This window comes from Triticum dicoccoides, chromosome 4A, assembly GCF_002162155.2.
Source record: "Triticum dicoccoides isolate Atlit2015 ecotype Zavitan chromosome 4A, WEW_v2.0, whole genome shotgun sequence".
In the NCBI taxonomy this organism is placed as follows: domain Eukaryota; kingdom Viridiplantae; phylum Streptophyta; class Magnoliopsida; order Poales; family Poaceae; genus Triticum; species Triticum dicoccoides.
In genome coordinates, this window is record NC_041386.1 from 550,874,906 (window position 1) to 550,888,098 (window position 13,193).

General features: G+C 43.4%; 1 protein-coding gene and 1 long non-coding RNA gene across 2 annotated transcripts; both read right to left on the reverse strand.

The window, feature by feature from the left end:
- Window positions 1–7,462: 7,462 nt before the first annotated feature.
- Window positions 7,463–8,860, reverse strand: LOC119289117 (ubiquitin-like-specific protease ESD4). The gene is made up of 6 exons (XM_037568533.1): window positions 8,724–8,860; window positions 8,450–8,650; window positions 8,251–8,373; window positions 8,032–8,168; window positions 7,882–7,957; window positions 7,463–7,759 (listed from the first exon to the last, which is right to left on the reverse strand). Exons 2-6 carry the CDS (start codon window positions 8,450–8,452, stop codon window positions 7,586–7,588), a joined length of 513 nt encoding a protein of 170 aa, XP_037424430.1. The 5' UTR covers window positions 8,453–8,650; window positions 8,724–8,860; the 3' UTR covers window positions 7,463–7,585.
- Window positions 8,861–9,002: 142 nt separating this feature from the next.
- LOC119289119 lies at window positions 9,003–9,634 on the reverse strand. The gene is made up of 3 exons (XR_005141428.1): window positions 9,468–9,634; window positions 9,344–9,388; window positions 9,003–9,266 (listed from the first exon to the last, which is right to left on the reverse strand). It is a non-coding gene; the product is annotated as an uncharacterized LOC119289119 (long non-coding RNA).
- Between the last annotated feature and the right edge of the window lie 3,559 nt (window positions 9,635–13,193).

Consider the following 13,193-nt stretch of genomic DNA (forward strand, 5'->3'; position numbering starts at 1 on the left):
TGTGCTCTTCATCCTCTATTTGTTAAACAAAAGTAGCAATATTTAGATGATTTGGCCCCGTCTAACATCATATAACACAGTTTGGCCCTCTCTATATTGAGTTTTTGGCTCCGCCACTGGCAGTGTGTGATGGATGGTGGATGACCATGTGGTGTAGTATCACGGTGGCTACCAGCTGTTTTTGAATCCAACAATTCATACATACATTTAATCTTACTTCCCTCCCGAGGACCATTGGTCTTAGAGAAAATCACATGGTATTTGGTGTCCTCTCCACACTCTGATATTGGCACCCATGCCCACCCACCAGATTAGGCCCATCAAATTCGCGTTCAATAATATGCCACATCGAAGAACCATGGCCGGTAAACATAGTGTCATACAATGCACAGTTTAGGAAATACTTTGCTCCATGAACTTTGCCCACTAGGCTACCAAGGTTCCGAAGTAATCACCACACCTGACGCACAAGGAGGGTCGGGCTAAACAAGATATTGGAATCCAGTCCCCCTCTATTCCTTGGATTTAACAAGTTGTCGCAAGGAATTAGTGAGTCTTACTCTCCCACTCTCCAACCACCAAAAAAACCTGATTAAACACATTGGACTATCATCTCACAACTTAAAACACTTCCATGACATATATCGGCAAATCTTGTGCAACTGATTTGATCATTACATCTTTCCCGCTGACAGATAAATAGTTGTCTGCCCAACGAATTGTCTTTTACAAGCTTCTCTTATAGAGTTTTAACTTTTCCCTTACTCATCCATCCATGTAGTGTTGGAAGACCGAGATATTTTGCATTAACAAGTTGCAAGATGAATAGTAATGAACAAAACACTATAACACTTTCGAGGATTTACCAACTGGACAGTGGGGTAGTAATTGTCTCGTAAGATGTCGATAGGTGCACACTTAGGCCCCATTTAAAATAAAGGGAAATAATAGGAGTTTTGAAGAATAAGATTCTCGTATGAATTTTTCCTTTGGTACCATTTCGAACATAGGTATTGCTATTACATTCCTTTGAAATTCCTACGCAATGGGCTATTTCAAAAGACTTCTGGAGGAAAAATTCTTCCCTTTGTGTATACAATTCCCATGTTTTTCCCACGTGGCATCCAAATGATAATTTTACAGTTTTCTTGTGGTTTTAGTTTCATAGAAATCTAAAACACATGACATCTCAATTTATATATTTTTCTTTTCCTACATTTTGAACTCATGTGTTCCAGACATGGCCTTGTCAAAATATTGATTGGACAAACGACCCAGTGGTGGATCCATGATTTGAGGTTACCTAGGGCGGACTTTTAAAGAACATAAAAAATTGAAGCCACAATGCAATCAAGAAGTCAATCAACAAAAAATATTGGTCAAATAGTATGCATTCGTGCAATAAATTAACAAAATTAATGGTTCAAAATAGTTTTGTCTCAAGAACTAAGTGAAAAGTATATAAAGCAACGAAAAAATCATATAAATTCTAACTTGGACTCCTGCTTGTTGAATCTTCCATTCTTTATTCCAAAATAAATGTTGAATCTTCAAGTCTGCCTAAACATGTAAAAAATAGATTAATATAAACTTAGCATAATATGACACTGGTTCAAAGAAAATAAGACATGTATTTACCACTAATGTTCCACTCTTTACTCCAAATAAATGTATAATCTTCGAGTCCATTAGGTACAAACATGTAAAAACAGATTAATATAAAACTTAGCATAATATGGTTCAAACAAAAAATTAGACATGTATTTACCGCTAAGTTGTAGTTATACGTGGAGGATTTGGTAGATGCCCTCTATGATTCAATGAAAAATTTCTATGTTCTTCTAATCTACAATCCTAGCAAATATATCTCGATGGAACAAAACCAGGAACAGGTCGACTCCCTTCCCCCGCTCTGTCCAGCACCATCAATTGGAGACGGACAAGGGGAACGCCGCGGCAAAGCGGCAGGGGAAGGCACCACATCAAAGCGGGAAGGCAAAAGTGGATGGCGGCATTATGCGCGCAGATGAATTGTGGGATTTTTTGTCCAAAAAGACCACTTGCCGAGACGAATTGACAAAAAAACTACATGTAGATTAAATTGTCAAAAAAGACCCCTCAGACGTGGCGGCAGGCGCGGCAGCCGACGCGTGGCACCCGCCGCCACGTCTGGAGGCGGCAGCACCTGCCGCCAAACTGGCAGGCGGCCAACAGGGTGTAACAGAAATTGGCAGGTGCACCCATCCCGCAACGGAATGGTGCTGGCCTTATGGGCCATGCCGCCAACGTACGAGGCGGCCATGCCGCTGTTGTTCTATGCACTAATTGCAATGCCTTTTGTCAGATGGCACTAATTTCTACGAGACTACAACGATTGAGGCACTATTTGATTTCTGTCCAAAATTTCGTCCATCTACACACTGATTGTAGTGTTTTGGATCACGTATATTTTCCGTCTAAAATTTCGTCCGTCCACGGTTATTTTCACGCATTAGAGCAACTCCAACGCGCCAATCCAAACGGACGTTACTTTTGTCCGATTTTTGTCAGTTTGTGTCGGCCACCCGTTCGGCGTCCGCCCTCTTTAAGATTTGGGTTGCAGTTCACCCAACGGCAGCGACCCATTTTCATGTCCGCATGCAAATTTTGAAAAAGGCCCGCGGCCATAGATCATGCCAGCGGGCATGTCATCGCCCGAAGTTCATGCCGACAGCATGCCAGCGGGCATGTCGTCGCCCAAGTTCACGTTGGCTGGCATGGGCCGTGCCCGTTTCCTCCCCCCTCCAGATGACGAGCCACCGTCCAACGGTGTGGCGTTGAGTTCGATGGGTGCTGGCGTGGGCATGGAAGGCGCCACCATGCTCACCTCGAGCGAGCATTCCACGGAGAGTCGGGAGCCTTGCGGGTAGACGTGGAAGCCAGGTATCGGTTGCATCACCGACGCGCGGGGCGACTCGGGCGACACCATCCGAGGAAAAGCAGATGAGCCGGTGTTGGCCGCGGTGGCAGCGGCGTTGACGAGGCCATGCTGGCCAAGGTTTAACCCTAGAAAGATCAACGCCTCCCTTGTTGCCGCCGCGACGCGGGCGTTGGTGGCCTCCTGCTGCGCGGCGAGGGCGGTGGCGGCCGCCGCGATTTCTTCGTCCCTCGCGTCCGCCGCGTGCCTCCGGCCCATTCTCTTCGCCGATTCCCTTGCGCGCTCCTCGGGCTCAGTTTCTTCTTCGGTTTGGGCGCGACAGCAGTCTTGCAGGGGGAAGGGGTGCGAGGCTTGCTAGGTGGAGTAGTTGGTGCGCATCACGCGCGTCCGTCTCGTGTCCGCGCCGATGCAAATGAGGCTCAAAAAATGAGCCGGGAATGGGTCAGCAGGCGGACGAAAAGCGGATGTGCGTCCGTTTGGGTCGGCGCGTTGAGCCGACTTTTCTGTCTGTGCCGACCCATACGGACGCGCGCGAACGAAATAGGTTGCTGCATTGGAGTTGCTCTTATATTTGTCATCGGAGCCTATAAATACGACGCCACCACCCCCGCGCGTGCCCGTCGTCGCGCCGCTGAGCCCTGCCGTAGCCCAGCGCCTCCGGCGGCCAACCACCCTGCACCGGCTGGGGGATCCGCGAGGAGGGGAAAGGAGCGGCCCGCCGCCTTCGCCGGTACAAACTAATAATACAAGTACATCTGAATTTTAGGCGGGAAATATACGTGATCCAAAACACTGCAATCAGTTTGTAGACAGATGAATTTTTAGACGGGAATTAAATAATGCTTCAATCATCGTAGTAGTCTCGTAGCAATTAGTGCCCTCTAAAATGACGAAAGGCATTGCGATCAGTGCATAGGATAACCACACTTGGGAATCAACACAGCAAAGCCTCCGCATTGCAAAATAGCAGCGGCAGAGGCCGCCTCAATCGTTGGCGGCATGGCCCACAAGGCCAGCAACGTTCCGTCACGGAACGCCCGCGCCTGCCGATTTCTGTTACTCGCTCGTGGCCGCCTGCCAGTATGGCGGCCGGTGCTGCCGCCTTCAGGCGTGGCGGCAGGTGCCACACGTCGGCTGCCGCGCCTGCCGCCACAACTGGGGGGTCTTTTTTATCAATTTGATTCACAGATAGTCTTTTTTGTCAATTCATCTCGATAAATGGTCTTTTTGGACAAAAAATCGAATTGTGGGTGCAGTTTTCATTGACAGGATCACAGGAATTGGGAACGTCAAGATACAGGAAATAATAAGCTCACATGATGGACTGCTGGCTGAACGGTTCAATGGGGCCTTACTGGCCCATGTCACAACTTACAGTGGATCGTTGTTTTCTTTTCTCTTCTTCCTGCTCGACTGAACCTACATGAGAGCTTGCCTCTCATGGTGGGTACCCTAGGTCATATATAAATAGCCTTTTGTTTCAAAACTCTCTCGAACATTCCTAAAAAAAATCTCTCAAACGTTTAATCTGGATTCATGCTAGTATAATATACTTTATGCCAGCCATGCAAGATAAGATCAAAGCGAGATCATGCATATCGACAACTAGTTAATAACACCACCCTTTAGTTTACTCTGTTCCTAGATCTCGCAATGAGAGGCCATATATTTCATGACATGTACATACCCCTATTTTTATTACTGCTCGTGACTAGATTTGCAACGTGGAGCGCTCGGTTTGGATTTGTCAATTGATGGGAAACAAGAACGTGACCAATTGAGCTAACGTATTTGACTGGGTTTGTAGTTTAATTTCACACTGCATTTGTGTCATCCGCTCTGGCGCGGAGAAGCCGGAAAAGGGTGTTAGAAAAATGGCAGTGTCAAATGCTCTTGTCACCCTCTTGGTAAAAGCACAATGAAAAGTGAACCGAAGATAAGAGTGATTGTGTAAAGAACTCCCGGTCGATAGATATGCACGACCAACCGTTCATCGTGTTTAACTACTACTTGACAGTTGTTTATTTTATGTATGTCCATTGATTCGTATATGTGGTGCGTCATGGTGCATGCTCTCTTGTCGACAAAATAGGAGACTAAGCTTGTACATCTGTACTCTCCCCATAATTAAGTGCAAGTGAAGTGCATCAATGTTTTTCTTAAGGTGGTAAAGTGCATCAGTAAGAGCGTCAACATCCAAAGTAAGAAAGCTTTTAATCGTTACAAAAAAAGTATAATTGTAGATGTCAAGGAGGCCACTTTTTTGTGTTCAATTATGTTAACCAAGCGTGTGATGTGTAAGGGCTAAGCACAAAATGACCACTTCAATACTATTCCCTATCCATGTAGAAGCCGAAACATTACTTATTGCCCTAGAACCGTATAACAATTGTTCTATGGTGTTTTTCCAAAAATATGTATAAAAGGATTATGTATACAAGGAGAATAGAAGAACCAAGAAAATAAAGTCTAGCTAAACAAGAAAGCAAACAAAAGGCCATGCAATTGATTCGGCATGCCTTTTTCGAGTACTATAGAAAATGGCACAACTCACGACTGAAAAACATAATTATGGTCGGTTTTGTATATATATAGATGTTGAACCTTTTAGGTCTGTCCATGTGCCCGTCCGTAATGCTTCTAGATCTCACTCATGAACTTCTTTTAGTTAGTTGATCTCCCCCATGATCTGCTTCGTCAATATTTAAGGTACCCTATTGAAATCAGTTGCCTAATTTAAGGGTTGCTATGGCCATGAGCCCCTTTTGTTTCATTCTTTTTTTTGCGGGTGCCCTTTTGTTTCATTCTAGAAGGATCGTCAACTCGTCGTAGGACATGAACATGGGTTTCAACTTCCAACCCAACTTCCTCTCATGTCAGAAAACTTCCAACTCGGGTCACCAAGTAAAAGGTACACACGATACTCCTTATTTTCCTCTCACCTACTGCTTTTAACCAGTGTGGTGCGCACTCAATTTGCACTAGAGACGAATACGTGTTGAACAAAATATGATCAGTTGCCAAAGTTGCCTTGGTTACCGCAGGCCTACCACCAAGTTAATTAGTTACGATAATTGAAGACAAAAAGGGGAGATAAAGATGGACACTGCGCGTGCTTAAAATCGACCATGCATGTCTAACATTTTTTTTTCTTTTGGGAGGAGTGTCTAACATATCCGAGGTAGGTCTAAAGCGCTTGTGTGTGACTATCATACTAGCTAATTCATCCTCAGCTAGAGCTCTTTTACGGTACCCCGAAATGATTAGCCACCGTTCATTTTTCTTAATCCAACGGACTGTGCGATCAGGTACTCCAGCAGCAGTCCCACGGAGTACTAACCGGGAAAGAGGTGGAGTGCCTCGGTGACAGCGGTAAAAGGGTAATCACCAGTTGTTATAATTATCTCCTGATCCATTTGCCTCTCGTACAGTCCGTTCGTAGCCTGTCCGCTCGCCCCCCGTCTCCACCCCCTCTCCATCTCCCTGTCCGCTCGCCCCTCGTGTCCACCCCTTCTCCATCTCCGGCGGAGGGCGGCGGACGCCTCCGTCTTCTCCAATCCGGTGGAGGCCGCCTTCTCCAAATCCGGCGAGAGCCACGGCGGACGTATTTGGCGAGGCCCCTCCGCCTTATCCATCTCCGACGTAGGGCGGCGGACGCCTCCGCCTTCTCCAACTCCGGCGAGAGCCTCTCCGGCGGAGGATGCGGCAGCTACCGCGGCCGTATTTGGCGAGGCGCACGCCTCCTCCTTCTCCACCTCAGGTGCTTTCCTCTCTCTCAACCACGTGGCTGCGCCGACCGGCTGCCATGCGCCAGAGTTGGCTCCACCCCGCCTTCTCCAATTCCGACGAGAGCCTCTTCGGCGGCGGATGCGGCAGCCACCGCGGCCGCGGCCGTATTTGGCGAGGCGCACGCCTCCTCCTTCTCCACCTCAGGCGATTTCCCCTCCCTCAACCACGTGGATGCGCCGACCGGCTGCCGTGCACCGGAGTTGGCTCCACCCCTCAACCTCCGCTCGTCGTGCAGCTGCTCCATCTAGTTGCGCCGGAGTTGGCTCCATCCCTCAACCTCCATTCGTCCAGCAGCTGCTCCATCTAGGGGCGCCGGAGCATGTAGAAAGGGGATTTTTCTGTCAATATGATGGCTTTTTCGTAAGATCACCCAACCCTTCTCATTATCTTTGGTAATTGCTTTAGCTTTTCTCTGTATTGGTTATGGATGAAATCAGACAATAGATTATGATGTTGAGTACATGATAGATACCATGTTTTGTCCATTTTTTTGTAGCTCAGTGTCTCTAACAAGTAAGAACTTGCAATGTTTGAAAATATGTTTTCTCCATTATTTAGTAGCTCACTGCAAGGCCAGAAAACAATCCTTCATTTCTTGACGTATTGGATATGCGGGTAGCATATTTGGTCAGTGACCAAACATGAGTAGTAATACAAGATACCGTGTTAACGTAAAGATACCTATGTATACAAATAATTAAGTGGCACACTAAGTCCCGGATAAATAATATCAAATTGTTGCTTACAAACTGAATTATTGAGCAAATTGTCGCACACCAAGTGTCGGGTAAATAACATCAAATTATTGCTTACAAACCGAATTATTGAGCAAATGGGAAAACGTTTGATTTAAGACGAATGTCTATGCGAAAGCCATATCTATTGTGTAGTTCTACTGCTGGTGCTCGTCCTGGACCTCTTTCTTTTTTTGGTAGAAACTTCATCGTCAGGAATTGCCTTTGTCTGGTCTGGCTGCTGGTTTTTCCGGAGTAAATTTCTGTCACTGTTGAGTATGTCATGTGCAAGTTGTCTCCTGTACATATCTATATCTTTCTGCATACAAATGGTGAACAGTCAAAGATAATCCTGGGATGTACGCCATCTGTATCTAAAGTAATTCCTTAACCAAGGAAGTAATGTACAGTGCACCCATGAAATAGTCTAAATATGCGCACCTTTGAAAATGTTTTGGATAGTTTGGATCCCGTCCAAAGCATTATGTACTTGAGAAAGTAGAGTCCACAAGAGCTCCTGCAAGTATGAATTAGGATTGAATTGCCTTGGTCGAGTTTACAAATTAAGAACATAGTGATGAACGTGTGTACCCGTCTTTCTGGGTTGGCAGCCCTTTGATTGTCATCTTGTCCCACGTGGCCACGTTGAAGTCTGGCCAGTTTGTTGGGTTTGGAAGTTGTTTAATTCTTTCTTCAGCCTGCTGGAACCACGCCGTTATCGCTTCCAACTGAAGAGTGTTTGTTGGTAGTCAGTAATGCATATAACCTACAAGTTGCAGTAGTACTAGGAGCACAAAAGGATATTCTCACCGCATGATCCAGTTCATCCGTTGGACCAACACCAGGGGCTGAATTGAGAATCTGAACTTCTCTTTTAGGCGCATCTAGGGCTGCCAGATACCAGTGTAGTCCAGCGTTCAAGGGTAAAAAAATCTGCATAAACATATATGTCAGAGCAAGGACCAAACAATTCGTAAATAAAATTCAGCAGGTAGTTATTATGTTGTACCATGTCATGATCAAGATATGCAATGATCCTTGCAATTGAGCGAGACTTGTTAATTTTTGAACTCCTCGCTATAGTGTGATTTTCTATATCTGCAACGAGCTTTTGCACATTAATTGTGCTCTCGACAAAGATTTTTTTGCCATCTCTTATGTCAAACTCTCCCTCTGGTGGGCGATTGATATATATGCCAGCATCAATGGCCTAGTATTGCAAGTGAGCACTGATTAGTGCATATCCCAGTGCAGATGTAATAAGTGAAGCATGAAATACTTACCAAGCAATCCACATATTTGGCATTGTTGTCCGGCAACTTATTGGCTGTTAGGGAATGCAGGGATGATTTGTTTAGTGTTATATCACCAATTTGGGCCAAAGGCGTTGTATCATCTTGTCTGTTTACCCATTGTAGTGTTTCTTTCAAACCTGCAATTAGTAGGTGGATTTATCTATGTTATAAAGAAAGCACAATGGTATACAACTACATGACAGGCAACGATGTGTGCGACATACCACGAAGTTGCCTCTTTTCATGGTCATAGTATGAATACTCGTCTTCTTTATTGGTTTTTGAGTTCCTGTTTGACCGACGCACCGTCCCTTCGGCATTACTGTTTGTGTCACCCTCATCACCTATATTAGTGCCTGAAAGCCCTTGCTGCCGCTTGGCAGGTGTCTCGCTGTCATGTTCACGGGATTCTCTTTGCTCTTCATCATGTTCAGATTCTCCTTCCTCTTCATCATGTTCAGATTCTCCTTCCTCTTGTCTTTTGTGTTGTCCCTTGTGCCATGTGCACTTGTCACCCTTCTTACAAAAAGGCTTGTACATAAAGGAGAATGGGAGTTTAACAGGCAGTAAGACACACAAACAGATAAGTAAACTATCTTTTAAATTACCTCAATTTCTTCATCTGATATGTCAGGAAGAACAAACTTATTAGCCTGCATGGAAAATAAGTGGTGCTTTCTATCACACATCATTTGGCAACATAAAATTGTGCATTAGTGAATAAGACTTTACCTCCAAACACTTGACAACACGAAGCAGGGTTCTGTTGGTCAGGCTTGTGTTGTGTTCAATGTCAGCCAGACCATCAACAAGTGGCTTGAAGTACTTGTATTAGTCTGTGTACTCTTTCTCCATGACTTTATTCTCTATTACTTGCACAGTTCTATGAACTTGTTGCAACGTTCGGCCCTGCATATAGAAGGATGAATATAGTTCGAATATGTTTTGTAGTGAGAGAAGTGCATATTACACCCCCAACTCTAGCCCTAGTCTAATATACACCCCTCAACTTCAATACCGTCTAAAATACACCCCCAACTCTCAAAACCGGCTAGAATTCAACCCTCCCCTCCATGTTGACCGGTTTTGACCCAGTTTGACCGGTTTTGACTGAGTGAACAGTAAAAATAAAAATTTTAAAAACAAAAAATATTTTTTTTGACAAAATTCAAAAAGTTCCAAGTTTTTGCACCGCGTGAACAGTAAATTCAAAAAAATCACCTTTTCAGCATGTTTGGATACCTGAGTAAATTTGAGATGTCCGTAAATTTGAAAAAAATTCAAAATTTTCAGCATGGTGAACAGTAATTCGGGAAACAAATCCAAAAAAATCAGCACGCGCTCAAACATCATCCATGCAAAAAAAGGGTTTTAAAAAAATTGATTTTACTGTTCGCCAAGCTGAAATTTTGAAAAAAAAATCGAATTTACGGACATCTCGAATTTACTCAGGTGTCCAAACATGCTGAAAAGGTGATTTTTCTTAATTTACTGTTCACGTGGTGAAAAAAACTTGGAACATTTTTGAATTTTTTTCAAAACAAAAAATTTATGGTTTTTAAAATTTTATTTTTACTGTTCACTCAGTCAAAACCGGTCAAACTGGGTCAAAACCGGTCAACAGGGAGGGGAGGGTTGAATTATGGCCAGTTTTATGAGTTGAGGGTGTATATTAGACGGTATTGGAGTTGGGGGTGTATATTAGACTAGGGCTAGAGTTGGGGGTGTAATATGCACTTCTCTCTTTTGTAGTATGAAATGCAGTAAATATGGTTCTGATTGCGCGTACTTCATTGCTAGCATACACTGGTCCATGTAGAACGTACTCCACGTCACTCATGAGGTGCTCAATAATCTATTTTGAATAATATGAGATGAATAGTTAGTACATGATAGTAAAGAAAGTAAAACTCAATTATGTGGCACGATCATGTACACAATCCTTTACTTACATCTCCCTCGGCAAAGTTGGCATGTTCCCTCTTTGCCACCTTCTCCTTGTCCCACGATTGCATCAAAGGCTTCTGTCGAGGAGAGTAATCTATATCTATATTGTGCTTAACTTTGTTCACATAAAATTTCTCCCAGTACCACACCTGCATTGCAACATAGTGAAAATAAATGAGACGCAAAACCATAGCTCAAGTACATTGTTACGCGGAAATAAATAGTCATTACGTATTACCTGTAAGAGAGCGAGGTTGCCAGTAAGATTTGTTTGCTTATTGTTCTTGTACTACTTCAAGCTCGCAATCAGGTGATCAAGTGTCAGGGTTGCCCAATTTATCTTATTTACATCACCATCGTCCAACATAAGGTTCAAATATTCTGAACTGACTTGTGACTTTGTACTTGGACATAGCAGTCGACAAATTACACACAAAGCAATTCTCCTCAAGAAGTGTTCGTCCGTAGATCCTTTGCTTTCTCTTATTTGTTGCACTAGGCCATTGTAGGTGATTGCTTGCTCTTTTGGGTCTACGTATAATCTAAACAGTTGGGCTTGTTTCTGTTTTCTTTCGAACTCAAGCTTCTTGTCTGCATACCTAAGTTTAATATCAGGGATCCCCCCTGCGAAGGCAGATCCATGATATTAACTACATCTTCCAGATGTATCTTTAACTGTTTGTTGTTCACAATAAATGCCTCAACTTCCGGATCAAAAGTATCAACTAGTTTTTTTACTATTTGGCGACGAATTTGAATATCATGTAGATGTAGTAACCCCTGCAGACTAGATTTTGTAACCTTTTTCCTGTGATTATCATCGCAAACAATCCAAAGAAGGTCATAAATAGCACCTTGACAGCAGGCCACTGTTTCCTGTACGTAAATATCATACTAATTAGATAAATTGATGAAAGATCAAGAGAGGCTTTGTACTGTCAAGTTATTATTATGTGTGTTGTTCCAATTAAAAAAATGCATACCTTCTTCTCTCTAGTCGTTGTCGCTTTGTTTACAGAAGGTTTATTTACAGAAGCCATGGCGGGTGATGCATCCTAACATTAGAAGATGACAAAAATTAGAAATTCCGTATCGTTCTACATTTTATTTTTTGGTATATATTAGTACATACTTGTGCTTTCTGCAGCTTGGGTGTGGTAGGAGTCTGTGAACCGGTAATCCCACTTTTCTTACTGGAAGAATTTGTGGCAGGTGATGCTTGCTGATGAAAGGCACAACAACATAGGTACATGTCATTCATATGGGAAAAATTTAAAAAAAAGAGTCAAATCTATGTTTGTATTCCACCCTACTAGGCCTAACAAAGTTTTGGTTGATGATGATTATTGGAGGCAAAAAGAAGCCAGATTCTTCTCTATACATGATACATCTACCGAACTTGGGGCCTAAGCCAAACTAACAAACAGTAGGAAATAATCTAACTTGAGAAATATATGTAAGAGATTGAAACTTGGTAACAGATAACTAGGGATACTCATCTCTTTAAGATAGCATAAATTAAGTAGAGTTTTCCAAACAATTATCTGAAACAAAAAAAGATTCTAGGTCGGTAATGTACCCTTGTGCTATTCCCTATGCAATACCGAGATGCACACGTCCTATGAAAAAGTTTGTGTGATGATGTTTGCGTAACCTGAACCTTGCTTCTTCCTTCAGGATATGGCGAAGCTGGCGATGCTTTAGGTTGTGCCGATGCCATCGAAGCTTTTCTTGACATAGGGAAATAGCATGGTTCTTCTGCCATCAAAGCGATGTAACACGACGGCGACGGCGGCGGCGGATGAATACGAGCGCAAGGGTTTTCTATGGGCGTGTGTATATATAGATGTTTTTTTTTTAAGAACGCAATCTGCAACCATATATATCTTCTTGTTGTTACGAATGGTAAAAGAAAACTAATCTACTTCATATATATCGTCTTGTTGTTACGAATGGTAAAAGAAAACTAATCTACTTCTAAAGGATACTTGGTATAAATCTATAAAAATGGACACCTTTTATTGTGACAAACTTTGGATGTATTCTTTTTTTAGTACAACTTTGGATGTATTCAGCATGGCACGACAATACAAAGAACACAGAATTAATAAAAATGGGATCCATCAACATGACCTAAATTTTTTCACACATCCATCAACCTGAACCAAAAAATTTCCAGACACTGGAGTCATCATGGCAAGCAGGCACGCCAAGTTTCGGTGATATCTGACATTCTATGCATTTTGTAGGATTTCCCGATGAAAAACCCCTAAAATACTGGCCGGTCGTGACGCAACGTGCGTTTGATGTCCGAATTCATTCATATTTTGCAGCAGGTCCTACGACGTGCATGCCCACCCGCTGCCAAAATTGCGTTTTGTTTCATGCATGCCAGCAAGTACACCATGTTTAACTGGGACCGTTCGGGTAGGCCGGTAAAGGCAATTCTAGAAGCACTATTGCCCACATCCATCAACCTGACCCAAATTTTTTCCAGACACTGGAGTTGTC

What these genes read in the sequence shown, in the direction of transcription:
- LOC119289117 (XM_037568533.1), bottom strand. An exon ending in CGGATGAACTGGATCATGCG is followed by an intron (nt 8,169 to 8,250) that starts GTGAGAATATCC and finishes AACACTCTTCAG; the next exon opens with TTGGAAGCGATAACGGCGTG. An exon ending in CTGCCAACCCAGAAAGACGG is followed by an intron (nt 7,958 to 8,031) that starts GTACACACGTTC and finishes TCATACTTGCAG; the next exon opens with GAGCTCTTGTGGACTCTACT.